A 24,968-nucleotide genomic window follows, 5' to 3' on the forward strand; every position below is an offset into this window, starting at 1 on the left:
GTGTAGGTGAGGGATTCTATGGCTACGGCTGGAGAATGCATTGTGCCTATATGTAATGAGAGATAGGATACAAGCTGGACACTGTGTAGAGACTTTGAGGATTTTTCTTTTCCTTTTCAGAGGAAAATAATTCTCTCCTTTTTTATGCTCAAGAAAGAGTAATCGTCCAGTGTAATAGTCTGTAAATGTTCACTGGGAATTAAAAAGGGGGGTTGACTGTGACTCAGCTTTCTTGTTGTAATTAGCAGAATTTTCATGCCGATGCTTATCTTAACAAGTGGAGAAATTGAGATAGTTTATAGATGTTTTTGTGTCTGGGGCTGGTAATTGGCATCAAGCTTATCAGAGTCAGACTGGCCACACTTGACCACTCAAAGGAGCCCGAGTCCCAGACTGTGGCCCCTCTTTATCCAGGGGAGGGGCCGGGGGTATGCACAGGGCAGCGCGGTGGTACAGACTGTTGGTACAAATCACACACTCTTCTGATTCCAACATGTGATCTAAAGTCACATATTATATCGGCTTATTTTGATATAGTGCAAACAAGCAAAAGAGCCAAAGGGAGGGGTCGTCTCCATGTCAACACAGCACAATCTCTGTATAAATGAGGTTTCTGGTCAATTGAATAGCTGAGTGTGACCTCTAGCAGACGTGTTCAATGTGCATCAATGTGCACTGCAGCTCTTCATAGGCAATGCTGCAGTGTACCGCTCTTGTGTGGGAAATTGCACAGCACACAGCCCCTTTCCTTTTTGCTTTCTATTGTGATTGAAGGAAAAGCACAAAAATGACAAAATGACAGCAGTCAAGGACAAAATAGGCAAAGACCCAGACTTTGAAATCCAATGCTGATAAATTGCTCTGTGTTTGACTTTGCAAGGCATACTGGATTATATTGATTTCCCCTTTCCTCTGTGTGTGTGTGTGTGTGTGTATGTGTGTATGTGTGTATGTGTGTGTGTGTGTGAGCGAGTGTGATGGCAAAAAAAAAGAAAATCCAGGGGCAAGAGAATGCAATATTGTGTTTCATTAAAAAATCTATAGGATATCTCATTACTGGCACACAATTTTCTTTAGGATCAGGGCGAGTGGGAACGGGGTGGAGCAGGTGGGTGGCAAGATGAATGTTCTTTCCTGTCTCAGATGACTATCTCATCTTTTGTCGCTCATGGAGAAAGTAGGAACTCGGCTCAATCAGCCCAGGATGTCAACTGCTTCCTGGCCGTGTTTGCCTACTGATTTTATGACCGTATCAGATGACTTGTTTTCACATGCCAAACAAAAACATGTAAAATCACAAGACCTACGACAAATCTGGACATTTATTCCACATATTAGAGCTGTCACTTCAGTTTTATTACAGTATGGGATGAGCAGCTTGGATACTGAATGGTTCTTTCTGGTTTATTTTAACCATGCTTATTGGGTCAAAAGAAGATATGTATTCCCATTCTTATTAAAGGGATAGTTCAACATCAAATACACAATCCAACAACTCCAAAACGCTCTGGTGGAAAAGTTGTGACCTGCACATTCACCACACTATGAGATAATAATGTAAGAATTTCACTGTACTAGCTGTATATGTGACAAATAAAGTACCTTTACCTTTACCTTTAACGTTATGAGACGAGCCAGTTTTACAGGCAAATTCATGCAAAACCACTGATGCGCGTTTCCGTCAGGGGCAGTTTTTCGGCAAGCAGTCTCTGCATTTACCTAGAAAACAACTCTGTCTCGTAACCGTAACGTTCCATTATTATCTCATAGTGTGGTGAATGTGCAGGTCACAACTTGTCCACCAGAGCGTTGTGGAGTTGTTAGATTGTGTATTTGATGAGTTTGATGAGGGAAACCATGAAATCCCATTAGCCTCCGTAGCGTAGCTCTGAGCAGCTCACGGCTCTGCTCCGCCAATGGGCCAATTTGCCAAAATGTTGAACTATCCCTTTAACCTTTAGGGACTGGGAACCCCATGGTTCAAATTGAGATGTACTGTGTGTGATTATCTGTCAGTATTTTCAGTGTGTAGTTTGTCTCAGCACCTGAGAGTTCACTTTAAAGAGCATTTTACTTAAAAACAGCAGCTGCCTGAATCTGAGATTTTTTTTTGATGGCAGGCTTTCTCCAACAACCAGAAAAGGTTAGCCCAATTCTGCGATCCTGACATTAAGTGATGGTTTTAACCTTTCGTCTGACTGCTCTGTGGGCTCCCGTTTTAGCCCGGGAAACATGCTGTTTCCTGCTATTTTGCCTTCCAATTATTCAGCGAGAGGCGGCGTTTCTGACGCTCCTCTCGCACCGTAGCCTCGCGCCATCTTCTAAACCAGCTCTCACAGCGTGCCCGTCTGTGGTGCTGTCGTCTCAGCGGGCCAATCCTTCATCGTGGGCCCGTGGGGAGCCTGATAAGAGGGGGAATTCGAGCCTCAATCAGTGCTGGTTAATTATCACAACCGGGGGAGGTGAGAGAGGTTTCCCTGTCTGCCCAATCCCTCCTGGATCTCTGTCTCCCCCCTCTAACTCTCAGCTGCTGCTGGAGGCTCTTGTCTTGCATTCTTCAAGTGTTATCTCTCCCCTGTTGTGTGTGTGTGTGTGTGTGTGTGTGTGTCTGTGTTGTGGTCAGTCATTCTCAGAATCAAGTATTCTTGCTGATGTCATTTTAGTTTAATTATTTGGAATATTAACATAATTTTATTTATTCACGTAAGTGTCCACTGTACATACTATAATACTTTATAATATAATGAAGTGGATTTAGAATTTGTAAACATTTCCTTATTTTTATGTTTATTTAGATGAGTTTGCTTTTGCAGGGGCTGTTTCCTGCTTTCCAGGCACACATGCACACCCTGCTGTTTTAATGATATTTCATGTTGAACAGGGAAAGACGTCTTGCTCAGCCTCATTATGATGTGTCCATGGTATCAAGCTTAATTAAGAGTTTTACCGTTGCGAGTCACTCATTTCAAAATTGAGAACACAGTTTGATTACGCTCACTCTTTTCACTCACATGGGCATGGTGCAAGAATACAAGTATGCATATTTCAGGGACACGGGTTCCAAATGTAATTGTTGTAAACGCTGATGAAAAATTTATGCTACGCTAATGTGTGCAAGGCATGATTGACTTAGTGAGGCGGGGCTGTGTCCCTGCTCACAGCTCAGTACGGTCTTTGGCGCAATTAACCGAGAGTGGAACAGTCCCTCTAGTCCAGAAAATGTGTTTGGACCAGACTTTTATAACGAACAGTCCAGAGATGATGGAGCTCTTTTTCTGTTTAATCCTTCAGCTAATGCTTTATAAAAAAAATGTAAAGTGTTTGAAATCCTTGAAACAATGACAACTGTTGATCACAAACTCTCAGAGCTGAGGAAATACATTTCCACTCATTTTAAAGGGATACTTCACCCAAAATTGATAATTCACCAATTTTCTACTCACCGTCATACCAAGGAAGGGTTTGGAGAGTTATCAAAACACTTCAGGAGTTCCAGGGGGGTTCGGCTGGCAACAGGTTTTCATATAATGGCGGTGGATAGAGTTCACTTTTGAATCGTCTGGTTTCGTCTGGATGAAACATCTGTTGTAAACCATTGGATGTACATGTATGATGTAAGCACGGAAGAACATCTCGCAGCAAATCTTGCGTATGCGCACAAACATCAACAGAGCCACTTGGAGCTACTGCTACAACAAGGATAAAAACAGAGATCAAACAACAACTTTTTCATGTGGCGGCTTCAGGACACTTGGGTCAGTAGGACGAGCAGTATGGAGGTATCTGGATGTTTCATAGTGTGTGTTTTGGATTCGATTTAAAAGTGAGCTCTATTTGCTGTCATTATATGAAAGCCCATTGCCAGCCGGACCCCCCCTGGAACTCCTAAAGCGTTTTGATGACTCAGAAAGAAGAACTCTGTTCTCCAAACCCTTCCTTGGCATGACAGTGAGTAGATGATTGGTGAATTATCGATTTTGGGTGAAGTATCCCTTTAAATCTACATTCAGATATATGTTTATACAAACAAGTCTTGATCAGAGCCTACATCCATCTGAAAGCGATGGCCTCAGAATGCTTGTTCTGTCTGAACCATAGTTGAGTATTTTTAGCCACCACAACAGCTGCTTTGTTGTGAACAGTTCTAGTTTTGGAGTTGGTTTTAAGAGGCAGCGGCAGTCTAGCAGTCTCATCCCCAGGGTGGTCTTCAGCCTCTCACAGCAGAGCAGGAAATAGATGTCAGTGTGTGTGGTTATTGGGAAAGAGTGATTAGGTGCTTATTGATTACTGTTATACCATTGCTTGTTATCATTACTGAATGCAGGATGCAGAGACGTCCAGACGAACACAGAATGAAAATGAAAACCCCTTCAGTCCAGAGTCTGCACAATGGACACAGATGATTATAGCTGATATTTTGCTGCACTCTTGCACTCAAAGCATTTGGCTAATCCTATTAACCAGCGGATCATTTGAGTAAGATCTATTTCTTCATCTGATTAAAAAGAGACTGATATTAGTATTACAGTGATGTTTTCTGGCAGGGTTCGGCCCATCCAAAAGCCGATGCTGTCGCAGCGTCCCGGCCCCGCCTCTGACCCTGTCGTGTATTCTCTGTGCCTCCGGAGTTTTACAATGGCAGGGAGCAGACAGGATGACAGAGGAAAAAATTGGATCCTTTACTCTGCCAGTTGAGCTGGTGCCAGTAGGACAGCCAGTGAGTGCGCTACACGCCCCAATCATTTTGTCCATCCCTTTATGACTTGGCCTCAACCTTTTATTTTCATCAGCTGCTGTGGGTGAGAATACCAGAAGCCGTATACTTTATCGCCGTTACCTCCTTCAGGTATGTGTGGCATCGACTCCACATTAACAGAGTTCTGACAGTAATGGGGAAAAGAGAGTTCTGTGTCCGGTGCTTCATTATGTGCTTGTGGCGGTTTACCTTTCAGCCAGGTCTTCTCTCTGGACAGTGTGAGCACCAGCATCTCTCAGCCGTCGTTTTAAAATGGAGAGGACTTTGTTAACATTAAAAACACTAATCTAATGTTAATGAATCTGCCCTCTATATTTTCTATTACCCAGGAATGGCAACAGGTGTCTCTGCTCAAATCTTTACTGCTTTTCATGTCAAGTGCCCAAATTTCAATTTCAGTAAAATGAAAGGACGAGAGCTAGCGGCCTTAACTCGCAGCAACTCCATAATGTAATCTTTGAACTTGTGCTTTGATTACACAGGAAACATTTCTCTTTTTTTTCTTAAACAGATATATATACCTCAAATAAAGGAAAGTCTTTCACAGCTCACCAGAAACCCCTTCCTTCCTCTAACGTTCAGTCTCCGGATCATTCTTATTTCCCTGAGGTGTTTCTTGGTGACAGATGGGCTTTAGGTAGGAGAATGGAGAGATGGGAGGTGGATGAAGGGTTCTGAAGGAAAAGAGAAAGATAGCGAGGGATGACAAGCTAAGAAAGTGTGGGAGGGAAGCAGAGACAGCCGTTTCCATTAGTGTCATTAAAGCAACTCCGGCGCTGAGGGTGGAAGGACAAACAGTGGAGGGATGGAAATAACGGAGAGGCAGCATCTCAGTGAATGAAGCGCTCAGGTTCATTACAAAGCGCCTCTCCTCCGCCTCTATCTTTACCTGCATGAAAGGTTTCCATTTATCCTGGAGGTGCTGTTAATGATTTTTTACTCCTGGCCTGTTGTTTCCTGTTAAAGGCCTTAAAGCTCAGAGATCCAGAGATTTAGAGTATAAGGAGCACAGAGCTAAGTTTGAAAATCATACATCACTCGTCGTATAACTAGAACTTTCGAAGTGTAATAATGTATTACCATGTTGGAAATACCTGTGGAGTGTGTTTACTGTTCAGGGTGTCCAGGATTTCCTCATCCCCAAAGGTCAGACACAGCAGGGCCTTTGTTGTAGAAAATCTGACCAGTTTTCTAGAAGTGGTCTGCTCTGTCTCAAGAGCAGCTCAATGAAGAGAGTAGTCAATATGGCTGCTCTCAGATGGTGAGTCAATGAGGGAGGAGGCTTCCTGCTGAGCCGAGGGTAGAATAGGGAGAGAGAAGGGGGTCTTTGTGTGGAGAGCAGACTCTCTCCCACCCCCGTCTTTACTGCCTTCAGCCTCTTATGTACTCAGCTAAGTCAAGGCGGGAATGTTGCACCTTTAACCTTCCTCTTGTGTTCTGGTGCATACAAGTACCACATAAATTTGTTTATAGCATCAAGGCTTTTTGACTTTGTCAGGAACCTCTATTTAAACATAAATTAAACAACAACAAAAAATCACAAAATTCTAAAATGCTCTGGTTAAAATTATGATTTAAGACTAAACCGACCCTCACACAAGAGATGGTAGCAGAAAGCTGAAGAGGAGGGTTAAATTGATGACAAGGTGTACACTGACATAAAAGGGTCCAGGAGCCCACACCAAAAATATTTAAACTAATATTTACCTGTAACCAAGAGAAGAAAAACAAATTGGATGAAAAAATAAATGTTTTAGTGTATTTTACAGCTGATTTAAAACACAGGTCAAAACTGACCCTAACACCATAGATGGTAGCAGAAAGCTGACACAAGACGAAGGGTATTCCACCTCACTGTTTGTGAGTAAAAACGGCACACACATGGACCGACTTGATCAATGTCGGTGTGAAAAGGGAGAGCCAGCAACGTCACGCCTCTGATTGAGCAATACAGCTTCTAGCTAGAAGTCACCGGGGCGACATTATGCCAGCTCTGTTTGGTTCAGTGTAAACAAGCAAAGCTGCCGTAATGGAGGGTCTCCGTTTAAAAGAGGCAATTGAGAGACTTCCCATCCAATCTGTAAACTGTGGACGTGTCTGCGCTGAATTATTGTTGTCGATTCCTCAGAAGCGACTTTGCTGGCTGCTGTAGAGTAAAAGAGGGAAGGTCTGGAAGGCAATGTGGCCTCTACAGTCTGTGAACACATTCCTTGAATTTGCTCACATCTCACCTAAGCTTTGTAAACTGTGTAAACCTATGAAAACTGGCTTTTAGCACTGGCTCAAGATGGGAAATCCACCTCTACTTCCACATCTCCATCTCTCTCTCTCTCATCGGGGGGTGGGGGGTGGGGGGAGCAGCATATTGGGGCACCACCTTAAACTGGGCTCCCAAACCTTTTATGACTGCTGAGCAAAGTGGATTTGGGACAGCGGTAACAGCCCATACTTATCAAACAGACAAGCTCATTTTCTAGCCCCGTGCTCTCTGCTCCCTCATTCTCGCCGGTTGCCTGCTATGGAGGTTCCTATTTTTCAAAGACAAACGGGGGCTCCCACACCGCCGGGCCTGAATGGATTAGACTTCCCACACCGTAATGTGGTTTCTGACACTTCCTTCTTTAACTGTGCAGCTGCGTTGTTAAAAGCCTGCGGTGTTTCAGCGCTAATGAATACTGGCAGAAGGACGTGTGTGTTCTGCGCCGCAACTGTAAGAAACTTTTAAGGGGAAATTAATTCCATACTTTGGTGGTATTTTGGGGGGGAAATACAGGTGACATGTTACTGATGAATACGTTACAAGACAGAAGAAGTTACAGAAGTCATGAGTCAGACCTGTCTGCTTGAAAAGTTCATCTCATCTCTTCTTCATGATGTTGCCTTTTTGTTGGAGCCAATTTCAAGGAAATTAAATCTTAACTGAATTCTTGTCAGCTGCCTTATAAAGGAGAAGATCTAAGGCCCATGGCTGCTTTTATTCTGTGAAGCTTTTGGTAACACATCTGATGTCTAAATGCCCCCAATTGTTTAGTCTGCATGAAGTGGGTCCAGCATTGATCATACTTTATGATGTTAATGGACTTTGGCCACAGTTGCATAATGTTTTGTTTTGCTGGTGTGTGTGTGTGTGTGTGTGTGTGTGTGTGTGTGTGTGTGTGTGTGTGTGTGTGTGTGTGTGTGTGTGTGTGTGTGTGTGTGTGTGTGTGTGTGTGTGTGTGTGTGTGTGTGTGTGTGTGTGTGTGTGTGTGTGTGTGTGCAGTTTGACTGGTACTGATGGAATTAATAGAGTTTTTGAGGAAACTGATTCTAGATGGAGATAATGTAGATGTGGTGAGAAAGAAAGCCAGTGTAGTTGAGAACAAACCAGCTCCTTAGCCTGCCCCCCCCCCCCCCGACCTCTCTCTCTGGTTTATCGCAATCTACAGTCCAATCTCCCCCCCTGCTGCCCTTGCTCTGCTGACAGTGGATGTTGTGTGTGTGTGTGTGTGTGCAACCCAAAGCAGATGGTTCGCCATTTTGTCCAACAGTATAGAGCTGAAGCTAAGCCCCCCCCCCCTGCAGCTCCTACGATCAGGGATAAAAAGCTGCTAAAGGCGGCTGCTTGGCTCTGATAGGATGCTGTAGGACCTTGAAGGCCCCATTCAGCCGGCTCCTCGGATAGAGAGCGGGCTGAAGATGGTCTTTTGACTGGCGAGGAGCCAGAGCTTCAGGCTCTGGAAGCTCTGCCCAGCCCACACACACACACACACACACTGCTCCAGCAGCGTAAAAGCAGAGATGATTAAGCATGCCATGGTGCCTCTGGTGCAGGAGAGACGAATTTCCCCCACTGCTCCTCCACTCTGGTCTCTCTCCATCTGTCATGTACACCATTGGTAAAATACATTTTGCTGGGGTTGTCACATTGTGCCCAGTGTGTACACTGGGGCTGCTCCCAATTTATTGATTTCCTGAAATCAGCTCCGTGCCGGTCTAATTTAAAACCACTCCTTTTACTTGTAAAGCGTTTGAGCGGAGCGTGGACTCAGTTGGTTGAGCTCAGTATATTTTATTCCTCGTTGCTGTTTATTCACTCCAATCTCACATCCACCTCCACCTCGGGGGATTTTTTAGAATTAAATATTTTATGTTTGGGCACTTGTGCATCAGCAGATGGAATAAAGTTTGCTATCCTGAAATCTTATTTTGCGCTGGTTATACATTTACTGTCGGTAGTATTGGAAACTTTTCAGTGTACTGTAACAGCTTGGCCTCTGTTAATAAAATATGGCACCGTTGCTGCCTTTTAGAGATTGTCAACAGGATGACAAGAGATACGTCTTAAAAAAAAAAAAAAGTTAATTTTTGGTGAAGGGACTTTACGAATCAATCCGGCCTTGATGGCTCACACATAATGTCCAGGGACTGACTGCAGCACTGTCCACTGAGACACCGTTTCCCTTTACTTCCTCCACCCGGGAGTTAGTGTGGAGATGATTGCACAGCTTAGTTTTGAAGGCTGTGTTGTCTTATATTTATTCCCTAATGTGAAAGTGGAAAATACCTTTTCAATTCAGTCATTTTCTACAGCATTTCTCCGTAATAGTTTGCGCTTTCAAGTCAACTAAGTGCACTGAGGACAAGCAGCCATATTGCCACTGTAATGGGCCACACATTACATCGCTTCCTTCTTTGGATCTCACACTGGGGACTCGGTGCTGCGAGGTAGAGAAATTACCTCCCAGTAGTTAAATAGCTCAGTCACTGACATAGCATCTCTCTCCTCTCTCGCCTTTTCTCTCTTTCTATCTCTTTCTGCCCTCGCTCTCCCCTGGAGACGTGCCATTTCCTTGGAAGAGAGCAGGCATATTTTAAACTGCATTTAACATTCAGACACTTATTTCACTCCATTCGCTGCATTATTAAAATACCTTCATATCTCCTTAATTATTTTTCGGGCTCTCCCCATCCCTGCAGAACTGATAATTGGTGTTATTTATCTAAACAATACCACTGTGCGACTCTTAGGTGGGAGCACTTGAATAATGGATGAGGACAAATACAAAGCAATTGCACTTACTCCGACTTTGGCACTATCCATGTCAGTGCAATGTTACCATTTATGCTCAGAGGAAAGGGAAATGGCAACCGTGTTCCAATGTGTTTACTCTTTCACTGCTCCCTCTACTTATAATAAGGCCAGACGTGATATTAACTTGCCAGGGAGGCTAGACTGGGTTAAATCTGTCAGTTCCTCTCGTCCAATTCCAGCGGGGCCTGTGGTTCCGTAATGAAAAGCCTCTCGGAGTCTCTGGGACAGACTGAGGCGCAGTGGCTGAAAAGAAAGAATGAACAAAGAGATGTTTTGCTTCGGGAACATTTCGTGGAGTGTGTGGGGCACACGGAGTCCTGTAGCATGGCAGATTTGATGTTGTTGCGAGGGACATATAAAATGCAACGCAGTGAAGTTGAGAACATCCTCTAGTCTGTGTATTTTAATTCTCTACTGCAGAATAGTCTTTTAAAAGTCATTTGGACTCGTTTGTGTGAGCAGTTACTCACGCTGTTGTGTTAAGTTATACATCACAACAGGTCATGGTGGCACTTTTAAGATGAGAGCATCTGCTGCGAGCTTTAGATTTACACTCAGAGCAGACAAGCTGGCATTACAGTCACGTAAATAATATCCCAACATTAGCATCAGCTGCTGTGAACACGGAATAGATCAGTTGTTTGACATTAATACAATTTCCATGTGATGCATCGCTCACGGCTGCTCAGGCGTGAGTGGCTTTAGTCGTCCTCTGAAACATCAGCGTCCATGTTAAGCACCCAGGCCTAATGTTTTTCCTTTCCTCGACTCTCTAGGTTCAACAGTGCAGCCCTTCATCCCCTTCTGGTTCACGGTGGAGCCCCAGGACACGCTGGCCATCAGGGGCGGCGCGACGTTGCTCAACTGTTCGACCCACAGCGACGCGGCCACGCCGGCGCGGATAGAGTGGAAGAAAGACGGCACCTTCATGAGCCTGGTTTCGGACGAGAGGCGGCACATACTCCCTGACGGGACGCTGTTCTTCAACCACGTGGTCCACTCCAAGCACAACAAGCCGGACGAAGGAACCTATCAGTGTGTCGCCACCATCGACAACCTGGGCTCCATCTCCAGCCGAACGGCACGCCTCTCTGTAGCAGGTGAGTTCTGCAGGATTCTACAATAACTCCTTGTTACCATGTTCAGTTCTCCTTCAACAGCACGGCTAAAGGGATAGTTCAACATTTTGGCAAATTGGCACATTTCCATAATCCCTATAGTCATAGCAGTAGGTTCATTACCTTTAATTGTCGGTGCAAGCTGTTTTTAGAACGGCGGAGCAGAGCTGCTCAGAGCTACGCTACGGAGGCTCATGGGATGTCTTGGTTTTCCTCATCAAACTCATCAAATACACAATCCAATAACTCCACAACGCTCTGGTGGACAAGTTGTGACCTGCACATTCACCACGCTATGAGATAATAACAGAACGTTACCAGACAGAGTTGTTTTAGAGGTAAATTAAGACTGCTTGCCGAAAACCCGCCCCTGACGGAAACACGCATCAGCGGTTTTGCATGAATTTACCTCGAAAACACACCACACTATGAGATAATAACAGAATATTACCAGACAGAGTTGTTTTCGAGGTAAATTTCAACTTTCTGTTATTATCTCATAGCGTGGTGAATGTGCAGGTCACAACTTGTCCACCAGAGCGTTGTGGAGTTGTTGGATTGTGTATTTGATGAGTTTGATGAGGGAAACCAAGAAATCCCATTAGCCTCCGTAGCGTAGCTCTGAGCAGCTTGTGGCTCTGCTCTGCCGTTCTAAAAATAGCTTGCACCGACAATTAAAGGTAACGAACCTACTGCTATGACTATAGGGATTATGGCAATGGGCCAATTTGCCAAAATGTTGAGCTATCCCTTTAATAAGAGGTGGTAAATTTATTCTGACAGTTTTGACAAGAGTCGAGCTACTTCATCAGCAAAGGCATCGACCACCTACGCAGGTGCTGGATAATGAGTCCTCTCTCAGACACTCTATGACAGTGGTGGTTGATTGGTAAATGAAAAAAAACCTTATGTAATTGTTAGTGACCTCCCTCAACTCTCCCAGCTTAGCTCTACTCAGGGCTTCACCTTTAAAGCGTCTTATGAGCCACTAATATTGAACATACCCACGTGGGTTTTGTCATTAAATGAGAAATAAAAGTGGTTTCCAGATTATATATCACACAGAACAGCTACAAAAAGCAAACATTATACAAATAACCTTTATAGAGAACTCACAGCCTCCTGTCAGTGTTACATATTCTCTTCCATAAAGGTATCTAGACTTGCTGAGTGATGAGTCTTATTTATGCCATCCCAGTGTAAACATGTGCAATAAAGACTGACTGACACAGGTACCTGGACATCAGCCCTCCAGAAACAAAAGGGAAACCCTGCTTACACACACACACACAGTGAACATTTGATTAGTCAGATGCGGCCCTGGATGCGTGGGCCGTCCATTCACACCGGCCGGCCAATCAGATGAATCCCCTGTTAGCCTTCAGTTAGGCTCAGATGAATTGTCAGTGTGGTGGTAACTGGGAGGTTAGCTAACACAGTGGCTGAGGAAAACGTAGGAACTGTACACACGCACACACACACACTTCAAAATTGGTTTATTCACTGCAAGTACATTGTCATTCTCAAAATCAAACATTATTGAACAGATTTTTCCTGTATCGTGCAGGTTATTATCCGCCATAAAAGATTTCTTTGAAATGACTTTGCTGTAAATGCACACCCACATACCATGTAGGTGTGAAACGGCTTCTTTAGCTGCTCTCACTTGTATTTGTCCTTGAATTGCTCAGCCATTTGTACTTTCTCTTCTCTCCTCTTCGTTCACCTTGCTGGAGCCTGAATGTGTTGCCCTGCTGGATAAATGCTTGTAAAGGGGTCTGTGTTTTTTCTTCTTTTTTTTTTCATCACTAGTCCTACGATGTGACCTTGTTGGGTTGGGGAACAGTAAGTGACATGGGATTATTAGGTGTTTTGAGTCAAGCCGTGCTCTGAAATTCAATTTGCAGCTGGAGGAGGCACAGAATGCATTTGCTGTGCGCTTTCAGCTCAGCGGCGCTCTGCCAGATTTTAAGACGCCGGAGAGAGGCCTCTTGTTGACAATGGGATAGTACAGTATAAGCCTCTGAGATACCTTGGAGTGCCTGTGTGAAGTTACAGTCTGGCTCTGTTGCTTTTCATAGGCTTTTGAATCGCAAATTAATGAGGCAATACAATTGTGTTGGAGAGATGGCAAAGATTTTTCTCTCTTGACTCATCACTGTGAGGGGAATCTGCTCAGTCTGGTACACAAATAACACACTTCACTGTCTGTTAGCACATGCTTATGTGCTAATAAACCCAGATGATCTTAATCTTGATGTGATCATAATTAATGTCCTGCTTTGTATGTGTGGTCGTCACGTAGCTTGTGACGTTGTGGTCACCACGGTGATTCAGTCAGACAGAGTGTAAACTATGTGTGTGCGTGTGAATGGATAAGCTCTGGTGTGATTGTGTACGTGTGTATCTTCAGATCTTTCTAGCCACAGCTGGACAGTGTCAGGATTGTTGCTGACTCAGGGTGAGGTTGGACTGGGAGCGTGCTGATCACGTGCACGGTGCACGGTGCACACATACACAACTGGATCAAGCAAACACTTAAATGAAATGGGTAACACTTTATAATAAGTACACACTATTAAGCATTAGTTAAGCATTAATAAATACTCTTTCTTGTGGAGTTGTACAAGTACAACAGTTGACAACTCCACAAGAATAAGATGCTCTGGATGACTGAGAACCTTCACAGACTCAATAGATACTGAATTCTTCATTTATAAAGCATGAATACTCATTAGTACATGTATGTAGTTTATAAATACAGTTAGTGCTGAACCCTAACCTTATGAGTGAAACATTTTAACTGTGTTTATAAACTAATGAGTATCCATGTGTTATAAATGATGAATTCAGTATTTAATGCTTAACTAATGCTTAATAGTGTGTACTTATTATAACGTGTTACCATGAAATGTATTTCATGAGGTAATGAATGTGAGTAATATGCAGTAATACAATGAACACATTTACAAAGGTGCCACCTGAAGCATTTTCAACTATTTCACAACATTTTTAAACTAATTTAAATGATTAATTTGAAAAAAGAATGAAATGAAAATAATATTTCATTCAGCCCGACAACAAACTTTTGCTGCGTTTGTGTCACATTTACGATTTAATTAATTTTAGTGCCTGTAGACTTTTTTTTCATTCTTTCCCAGTGATTATTTTTTGATATTTGGCTGAGTTAGATTTTTATTTGCTCTTATCTTTCTTCCAAAATTCAGATTATTTCGCTGCGAGGAAAGACATAAACTCAAACACGGCCTCAGTGGACTCTGTCTTCTGTCTTTTTCTTAAAGCCCCTGTATGTAGGAATTCCCCCCATCTAGCCGTGCGGTTGCATATCTGAACGTATTCTTGATGTTGCATTCAGGTGAAATGGGGCAGACGTCAGACAGACAACAGACGCTGCATGTAACAGGATAAACAAGCGTCTATGTAAAAAAGTGGTCTGTCAGCACGAGGCAAAACAATACAGGTGTGACAACATGTTGTCATGGTGATGTGGTATTGTTTACCTGACCCACGTTTTACCGTCTTTCTCTGGTGGAGTAAAATGACATCCGGTTGGTTTGCCGACGGCCGTCTGCCTGACTGCACCTGAATGCAACACCAGTGCCTCCGTCCTTCCTCACACTACACAGTGGTGACAGTTTTAACAGGCCGAGCCCACAGCTCCGCTGAGTTTCCATGGTTACCTACGGTCACGCTGCCACTCAACGTAAAAAATGGTGATGCAACATGGCCGCCTCGGTTCGGTGCGCCCCCCCTTGTATATTTGTAACGACTCGTAACAACTCATTCTAAGGTACCAGAAAGCTTTCATTTGTATGCAGCTGTGATTCCACTTCAGTGAAATACGTATTTATGAAAGACATATTTGATTTTTGCTAATAAAAAGCTAATAAGTTACATACTGGGGCTTTAAACACTGCATGTCTTTGTTGTTGTCTCTTTCTAAGAACATCTAAAATACACAAACTGTAATTACTCATGATTTGAAATGCCTTTGAGCACGATAAATTCTGTAAATCTCCTTTATGTGAATGCACAACTATAATGACTCATCAGCTGACTCTCACCTTGAATCCTGTCTTGCTCTCTGCATCACTGGGCAGCTCCACTTCATGTGATAGTGCACCACTTTACCCGACTATTTAACTGCAGCTCAGTCAGTAATGTGAATAATTATGATAAATTAACTGCCTGTAATAATCAAATGATGTTTGCGTTGCTTCACCTGCTCTCCTGATTCTCCTCCTCACTAAAAGTAATTGCTGTTTGGGATGTAATGTTAATTTTGGAAACTTGGAAGCAAAACAAAACAAGGTTCAGCTTTTTGAACAACCACAATGTGCTGCCAGCCTCAGACCTTCCTGTTGTAGTGGATAAGCACATGCCCTTTGGAGGTTATTCCCTCTTCCTCTTCGGCAGTTTGGCAGCTTTACCGTTGCCCCGTGGTGATCACGATCTACAGCGTCCCTGCATCTACAGCACGTGACCCTGCAACTGCAGTTACAAGAGCCAGAAGTTCCACCGAGCGTCGGCGTTAAAGAAAATAGTGCGTTCCATGAAGACACCCGTCAGAGTTTTGTCAAGAGCTGCAGGCGTCGCAAAATCTGATGCGAGGCGGCCACATCGTAATTCTCCGTGCAGGAAAAACCCTGCAGTAGACAGTCCATCCCAGCGCTTCATCAATACCTGTCACTACAGCAGCATCAATGTATAATGCAGAGAGGACTTGTTTAGTTCCTCTGCCAAGATGTGCTGTGCTATCAGACAGCCTCACAGCCAGCGGGATCTACCTGGGTCAACCATGATGGGATGTTAGATTCAATCAGTTTCTACTCAAAGAGCAGAGCAGGTGAAATGTGTCAGCTGTTAAAGGTGCAGACACACACATGCACACATAAGTGCCTCACATGGAAATCCATACACACAAAGCTCCAACCATCGCGCACAGGCACACACGTATAAATGCTGAACGCATTAAGCTGTTGCGTTTATGGTTGTCCTTACACACATACACACACATGTGCACAAGCACTGATGTATCTCCAGCCGGCTGGCAGGTGGCCAATAAAAAGGTTAATTGCGGTGTAGAGAGAGCAGGCCATTAGGCCGCCATCAGACCCAGGAATGATAGTGCAGGCGGGGGTGGAATGGGCGTGACCTCTCAGATGTAATGATGGAATGAGTCACGGGTGGCTGGCATGGCAGGGAGCATATCTGACAAATACCCAGGTAATATCTGGGATTGATTGCCACCAGACGTGGAGCTCATTCTTCCCAAGGAAACGCCTCCACTTCCTCACATGGCTACTGTCTCCATCAGAGCCGCCACGCTTTTGCTCCTCAGCTTCGTCTCTTTGTCTCTCCTATCTATCTCCCATCTGTCTATCAATCAAAAACGTTCGATACCGGTACCAATACCCATACCTTCACTTAGATACCGGTTCCTGAACGATACTCTTTTCGATACCACAAAGATAACAAAAAGAAAATTACATTTCACATTACGGTACAAATCTTGAGATGTATTTTTCTATTCCAACCAGCAGCTTTTCTAAGGGTCAACAGGTAGATCACCCTGGCATGTGTTACAACTACATCGCAGTCACTTTATTTTGATGAATTTTGCAACCTGAAAATATTACTTAAAACCACTTTCATACATACTTTTTGTAATTCACACATTAAGGTTTTTAAGTATATTAAATTGCATATTCTAGTGTAAAGGGTTTTTGATTTGTTGAGAAAAATTCAAAAATAACGTAAAAAGTGGACGTGTCTGGGCCAGAAAGTCGTCGGTCCCTTAAGACCCTCTCCCTCCTTATTCTCCTCCAGCGGTGCCGCGGTGCAGCATTAGTTTTAGTTTATTTATTTATTTCATTTATCGAGCATAAAAAAAAATAAAACAAGACAAATAATGACAATACTGTTGAATGAAAGGGGGCAGAAAGAAGCTAACTTATATTGTCTACCCCTTGTTACAAATAATTAATTCACAGATTACATGCCGTGCACTACACACGGGTAATCTTAGTAGTCTTTGATATTTAATTGACTCTCGATAGGACCGGATGCTTTATTCCATGCAGCCGCGCCGTCCTCTCCTCCTCCTGCGCTCTGGGAGTGGACAATATGACGGAGAGATGGTGGTGATTAAATATAGAGAAGGAATTTTGATTTTGAATTTTCAGTTAAATTCTAGAAAGATGTTTCTGAAACACCAGTCCGATGCAAAATAACGCTGTTGAATTAAATCACCGTGGCAACATGGATCTAACGCATACGGGTTGAAATTAAATGTGTGACGGCCGATAATAAAAACATAATCGTTCTTCTCAATCATCATTTCCTGAGTCTGACTTCAGTTCACCACCACACCGTCTGTGTCGCCAATTCCCCTTTTCCTCCAAACCATGCGTACGCATGGGTCAGAGTTTGCTTAGAGCTGCGCACATTCTCCCGTCAAGTCTGTTTTTTATAGATCACAACCTTGGCGTGGAAAGTCACGTACGCCACTTTCAGCCCCGTTTTGTGCGTACGCAACGGTTATAAATGAGGCCCCAGGTGATTACCGTCTGGATACTGAAACTTATATGTTCTGATTACTCGATACGACCGAAGCATTTCGGTCGGTGCCATAAAAGAAGTGAAGTTCAGTACCCAGCCCTACTCTCTCCTCAGCTTTCTGTTGCGGTGATGCTCACATATGCACACTGCACCGAATGTATTTCTAGTCGTTATGATTCATAGAGTGGGACAGGATCCATGTAAACGCCAACTCATGTTTTGGGAGTAGGTGTAATTAGGCTAAAATATGCCAGAGTAATCCAGGTCATAGAAACATCCTGAGTGTGTGAGAAATGTCCCACAACATTTAAACAAGCTAAAGAAATCACTTAATTTAGTTTCATCCTCCTGTCATACTGAGATTTTGTTTGTGCTTATTTATTCATATAAATACAGAGCATACACCGAATGGACCAATACCACATGTGGTTCTTTAATTTTTATGGCTTTTAATATTAATTACATTCAACTCAACAGTATGCTGCTTATTCTTTACTAGCACCTGTAATCTTTTGTTGGTTGGTGTGTGAATTAACACTTAGCAGTAGTGCCAGACTGATACGTTGATAAATCCTCGACTGTGTGAAACCACACACTGGTTGTAACACCTCACATGTGATTTGCCTTCCCTTATCACTGCACTATCAAAGTGCATTTAATAATTGGTGATTATTTTCCTGCTGAACTGTCAAAAAAAAGTCCTTTTATGATACCACTGTGATTGGAACTTGTGACACAAATATGGGTGATTAAATCATTATTAGAAGAAAATCATCATTTCAATCCACGGCGTCGCATTTTGCAGTGAATTTTAAAAATAATCGACCTTATTCCACTCACTCTTACCAGACGACTCCACCTTTTTATGCTCTTTGATCATATAACCACGCCATATACTGCTAACTGTCATTTAGGACAATCATTGTTATCCAGATTGCTCAGCTTTGAAGTCATGTCCATGTGCACAAGCGAACATCCCCCTCTGCCATGTGTTGTTTTTTTTCTTCTTCTTCTTCCTGCTTTGTCATCCAGTCTGCCTCGCTCTGTTTGGATACTGTGGAAACACGAGCAGGCTGGAAGGGAGAAAGGGAGAGAGGGAGGAGGGGGGAGCGTGGCCTTGTAGACTCAATCTTATGTATTCAGTTGGAGTCTCTGTAAGAGAAAAGGAGGGGGAGAAAAAATTATAGGGCAGAGAGCGAGCGAGGCGGTATACAGCGGTGATAGCCGGGACACGGAGCGAGACGCGAGTAATGAGAAATCCCATCTTAACTGTCTGCTGCTCTCCCACACAGCTGTCCCTCCGCCCATCGGCACACTCTGAGCTCAGCCCTCCTTAAGAATTGCTGGAGGTGAGCTCCACCTCACTGCCACTTAATACGGAAACCTCCAAATAAGAAAATGGAGAATTCATTTAGCCTTTTTTTTGTACTCCTCTCCCTCCCACTCCCCTGAATTCTCTTTGTTTGGCTTCCTCTCTGACCGTTTCATATGTATAAGGCATACAGACTTATCTATTGAAATGTATCAGCTTTTTGTTTTAGTTTACCTCTCTTTCTTCCCTATCTGCTCCTCTCTATTTGCCGTGTGTTTTTATTTCCCTTGCTCTCACCTATCGGCTACTGTGGTATATAAAGATAAGCAAAGCCACTTATCATGTGGCTTTGATATCACGTTTCACTGAAATCTAATTTCTCCCTTCCCATAGTTGTAGAAATAGTAAAATGAACACCGATACTCATGTGTCATGTGTGTCGCCTCATATTTAAGCGTGCTCATCCTTTGATAGAGTTGGACGCCCTTTGAAGGATTTAGGGGTGTTGGCAGAATCTTTAATCCTTTTTTTGATGTATTTTCTTTTTTTTCTTCTTATTTTTTTGGAGGGTGGAGGGAGGGGGGTTGGAAAAGGATGATTTCGTCACTATTGCAGTGCAAGTCCATTATGGTATATAGCCGGAGACGCTTTGTTGTGCATGTGGTGGATTAATGAAGTTGGCATCTTCACAGTTCCTGAAGTATTATGTCTTAATGACATTAAATGCATGTCATGAAAAGTAAGAACATTCTTTTGGCATACATATAATCACAATAATCACCCACTTGCACCGAGGTTGCTATGATGTGCAAGGTTTCCTGTAAATGCCTCTTGAACAGAACTGCACATTCAGCCTGACTAATCAGATTCTTGACAAAGATGAGCACAAAGCAAATGCAAACATGAATGCATGTGTTGTTGGCATTCCTCACAGTTAGGATTTAGTGTAGGTGAATGTAGCTCAGTGTAGGCGTTTCCTCTTATATCCTGTCATCATGTCCAATTAATTGTTCTATTTTTTAATAAGTGATTATTTATATAGTTGCAATGTCATTTTCTGTTGATCGGTAACTGTTGCAGCTCTAAGACTCAACCTGTTTAGAACACAGACACGCACACACAAACGAGGGCAAACAAAAGTGTTATCTCAAAGACTGATCTGTTTTCAGCGACACACCGAGATAGAGTCCAATCAGATGATGTCTGCCCTCTGTTCTCTTTAGCTTGAAGAGACAGAGCTGTGTTCATTCATCCTACTCATTCACTGGAGCTTTTCACCAACTACTACTCTGTCTTTCTCACTCCTCCTCCTTTGTCTCTTACATGTTGTCCTTGCTTTCACTGAATCAACCTCCTGTCCTTTCTTTTCTTTTTTACCTTCTTTACTACTCTCTCAGTCCACCATTTTCTCTTTATTATCCTCTCAGTCCCCTCTACTGCTCTGGCAGTACCAGTGGCGCAAACACACAGACACACTCACTCACACCCATTTTGCTGTTCCACTGTGGCGGCACCCGAGCCTTACGCTGCCAAAATGGCAAACAAACAGTAATAAATCTCTAAAACAACACAAAAACATCTCCCTCGTTCTCGAAGGAACCCCCCGAAAGAAACACATCAACCATGTCATTGTTTTCCCCTAAAAAATGTAATCTTTAGTTTGTCAGTGTGTGCATGTGAGTCTTAACTGTGCCCTCGCCGTGCTGCTTTCACTTGTCATTCACAGTAATAAATTCACAATTCGCACCCAAAACTGCTTCAATAAAACACTCCTCTCCAGACATTAGCTGCAGTTTGACGAGGTTAATGTGTTTTAAAAAAAAACTGGTGATATTCCGTGTGTCTGGTCGAGCACAGTTAGGTTGCTGCGTATGAATAACTTTAAGACAACATAACAATGCTTATACAGCATGTCGCACAATACAGGTGTCTCTGCATGGATGTAATAGGCTATAGTAATCTGATTTGCATCACAGCCACTCTTGCACAACATGGCTGTGCACAAATAGCTACATTGTACTTGTTTAGCCTTCAACAAATAAGTTGTGACAGTAGGCTACGTGTTATAAGTTGATAACACTGACTGTACCTGTGGCTGGTTGGCAGTAGGCTATGTAACCAGTGTGATGGTGGTTTCACAGTAGAACAGAACAAACATTACAACACAAACACAAGACATTACTGCTAGAGCAATCATTGAAAAGCAGCGATGCTAACTAAGGCTAATAACTTAACTCACCTGTATAAACTACATTAACCCTAAAAGCTAAGTTGCTAATTAGCAAGTCACTCATTTACTATTATCTTTTTTTCCTATTAGCTAGCAAAGTTTGAGCTAATACAGCTGATTCCAACTGAATATATTTACATGTATTGCCGATATTAAACTGGAGGCAAATAATATGTAGACAATTCTGTTGACATGTTCCTGAACACACACACACACACCAAATTTCCCAATATCTGATAGGCTATACATTCCTTTCTCTCTTCACCACAACTGTAACTAAACATGAGGAATGCTACAGTAGATGAAATTGACTCTGGACCTGCCACTCAACACACTGCCTAAACAACTATGGAGCCTTTGATATTATAGCGTGAGTGATCGTGGAAAGCAGGAGATGGTGTATGGAAGTTTGAAGCACTGAGAGAAAGTCCATCTGTCTCACTTGCTACCAAATGATTAGTGTAATAGACATTTTTGTTCTTTGCCAGGTCAAACAGGAAAAGGAAAGCCAGACTGTAATTTTTGCGTTCCAGAGAACTGAACCCAAAAAACTAGAAAATATTTTGTTACTTTATAAATGGGGGCATTGTTTTAACATTAGGTGTAGACGTTGCCTTATAACAGCTCATGTAGGTGCAGATGCCCTCCCCCCCTCATGACCAATTATGTACTGCCTTACTGCTGAGAGCCGGGGTCGTTGCCATGACGAATGGCTGTGACCCGGAAGCGGGGTCAGGGTCACGGCGGTGTTCCATTACCCCAATTTCCATGTGTCTGTGGCACACGTGAGGAGGGACGGAAGGCGACAAGATAGGAGAGGCTGAGGCGGCGGCTGCAAACCCTGCACTTTTTACTGAGGCACATGAATCATATGCTGCGTTGAAAATGAAAACATTCAGTTAACCTTGGGGCACAAGTGAAAGAGGAAAAGAGCTGAAATACTGTTTAAAAAAAGGAGGGGAAAAAAGTGTGTTTGAGCTGTTGTAGCCGGGCGCTAAGATGAGGCTGTAAAGGAGAGAAACAGGACTCGCAAAAGCGGCTGAGAAAATATGATGTGGGGAACTTTGGTTGAGGATGGAGCTGTAGGGAAGGATCCATCTTTTTTTCCCTCTCCCTCTCTCTCTCTCTCTCTGGAGCACGGCAGGAGAAAATTGTCGACAGGGAGTCTGTTGGGCTGAAGGTAGATGACAGCCTCCATTTTACGTGTATTCACTGACTGATTAGGTCCTGTGGGTAGGTGGAGAGGCTGATGGAGACAGCCCTATCTCTACTCTCCAGACACCTCAGTGCCTGGTGTGTGTTTCTGTGTGTGCGTGGGAACGTACGCCCAGGCATTTAATTGTCTTTGTATGTTTTCTCCTATTCTCCCACTGTGTGTGTGACATGTCATCTTTCAACAGGAGCTTTATTCTGATTGTAAATTAAAAGCCGAGCACCGACACAAGGTTGTTTCCACGCAGGTTACCGGCCTCAACACCGGCTTTGGTTCCTGCCACGGTCTCTGTTCAGTGGAGAATTGCCATGAAGGACAATGTATTGTAACTCAATGGGATTTCAAGTCTTTGTTGTAAAGATGAATATAAAAGTTGTCCTCTGTAATCAGGTGTAATTAAAGGAGAATTCCGGTCATTTTTATAAATAACGCTCTACAGCTCCGAGTGCTACCATAGGAAAAGTCTGCATCGGTGCAGAAAGTGTCTGGATCTGATGTTGAAGAGATGGAGGAACATTTTGAATTTGATGGTCGTTTGTTTGTTCAAACCAGAATATACAGATGGAAACAGTCCCGAGCTCGACAGTCGACTATCAGGTCTACCAAGGAAGCCAGCATGAACAGAGCTACGTGACAAAAACACACAGTTAACACTGCTCTCTCATATTAACAGAGTTTATACACAGTCAGTGTTGTGTGGTAAGGCACTGGTGGATGTTGCAAAGCATGTGTAGTGATATTTTGAGCATAATAGAGGCCAAAGTCACGGTTTCAACGTTCTGCCCCCATTACTTTGCTGTTTAACTGCAGTGTAGCTCAGCTAGCAGGAGCAGAGCTCGGTCCTGGCTGCATGGATTTTTCTCAGGTCTTTTCCTATGGTAGCACCCGGGGACCTAAAGCTGTAGAGCGTTACTTAGAAAATGACCAGAATTCTCCTTTAAGAGTGTCTTCACAGGTACTGGCTAAGTGGATGCAGAGAGAAAATGGATTTGGTTTGCATTTAACTGTTGGGGCAAATATGTCTTTATAGATTTTTAAGATTCAGATGGAGTTTGTCCATGTGTCTGTGCCAGCTTCTGTGCTGCTGCTTGGAGAATATTTGAAGAAGAAAAAAATCCGAACACCAGGAGACATCGTCTTCACTACAGTGAAGCTGTATTTAGAATTTCAAATTCAAGCATACTGTCCCATTGAACTCGGACCATTTTCAGCCGGGTTTCTGCTCCCATGCTGTGGCTGGTGCGAATTAATGAGAGTGGTAATTGACTGCTGCAGTCAGCAGATGAAGATAAACTCTCTCTGCATAATGACTTCCATAGCTTGCTCTTCTCCACTGTGTTTTCAAGGCCGCTGCTCCCCAACTGCCACCTCATCCCCCCCTACCTCCACACAATCTGAACCTACATACAGTATGTGCCAGGCATCTGCACATCACTTATGATTCTTTACTGCTCAAGGCTTTCCACGCAGACCTCACAGAGTTCCCTTAAATGCTCTCGTTTTCACTTCAGACCCAAAGGAAAAAAGTGGTGGCATCAGTGAGAGTTTGGCTGCTAGCATGACATGTTAATCAGCTAGAGTGTTTTGTCTTTTATAGATGTCTTGCCACCATCTGCTCTAAATATCTACTTGTACATGAGTAGCATAATTTTTGGGTCTCATGCAATTTTGAATCACCCCTCACCGGCTACAGTTGTGTGTGGGATTTACTATATCAACGCCTCCAACTTGACACTCGTCTAACATTTTGCTAAAGCAGTGCAGTAAATTAAGCAGTTTTTTTCAAATGTGCTGTTGATCATGTGAAATAGCACTCCCAGCAGTCCTTCACAACAATCAAGTGGAGTAAACAACCAGGACTTAAAGACACAGACGCATCATTCTAACAAGTCGAAATTAGGGAGCTGCAACTTGCAATACTTTTGAATCGAGCCATTAGTCCGTGATTCACTGCTCCCACAAACTTTCCTGTCTACAGGGCCTGGGTTTCTTGTTATTCACAGTCCCGAGCACAATTGCATGGTAATGATGCTTGTGTTCTTGTGTTTTCTGGCAGGAAACTGGAATGTACCATTCTCTAAACGAGTAGCTCTGCATTAAAAAAGAACACCAGGCTGGAACAGATGCCCCGAAGGAGACTTAGTTTCCACTGTGGCAAGCAAAACTTAACAAACAAATACCTTTGACCATTCTGACTTCATTCACAAGTTTAGCTTTATTTCATTTTGGGATAGGTGGGTGAACAGTATTTTGTTCAGGAATGAATGCCAATTACAATTACTCATAGGGAAAAGAAGCTTCATTTTTACAGGCTTGTTTTGTCACTTCTGGTACTTTTCCACAAGTAAATGTTCAGATGCTATGAAGTGAGGAACATGTTCTCCGATGTAGACCTCTCGTGGTTGATCTGCATGGAACAGTATGTTCACAAAATAGCTGTCTTGTGTAGGGAGTTTTACTTCCTGGAAGGTTTTCGTGGCAGACAATCCATCACTCCCGCAGCTTCTCTCAATCTGCATAAAAAGAGGCTCGACTGCACTTTGTTTATCACCTCTCTCACCCTCTCTCATTGACATTCACTGGCCGTGCCTCTCTCCTTGTGGTTCTATAGATAGAAATAACTACGTTGTTATGGACCGGCATACTCATCCACATCGCTCCTTTCATCTCCCAATACCCGTCCGAG

At 43.3% G+C, this 24,968-nt stretch overlaps 1 protein-coding gene across 6 annotated transcripts in view; it reads left to right on the forward strand.

The window, feature by feature from the left end:
* neo1a (neogenin 1a) overlaps nucleotides 1-24,968 on the forward strand; it is a 179,654-nt gene that overhangs the window by 51,761 nt on the left and 102,925 nt on the right. For all 6 annotated transcript variants that reach the window (XM_083993545.1, XM_083993546.1, XM_083993547.1 and 3 more), the window contains exon 2: nucleotides 10,604-10,927. In XM_083993545.1, the coding sequence (XP_083849671.1) occupies nucleotides 10,604-10,927 (324 nt within the window). The remainder of the gene's footprint in view (nucleotides 1-10,603; nucleotides 10,928-24,968) is intronic.

This window comes from Trachurus trachurus (genome assembly GCF_905171665.1).
Source record: "Trachurus trachurus genome assembly, chromosome: 3".
NCBI lineage: Eukaryota > Metazoa > Chordata > Actinopteri > Carangiformes > Carangidae > Trachurus > Trachurus trachurus.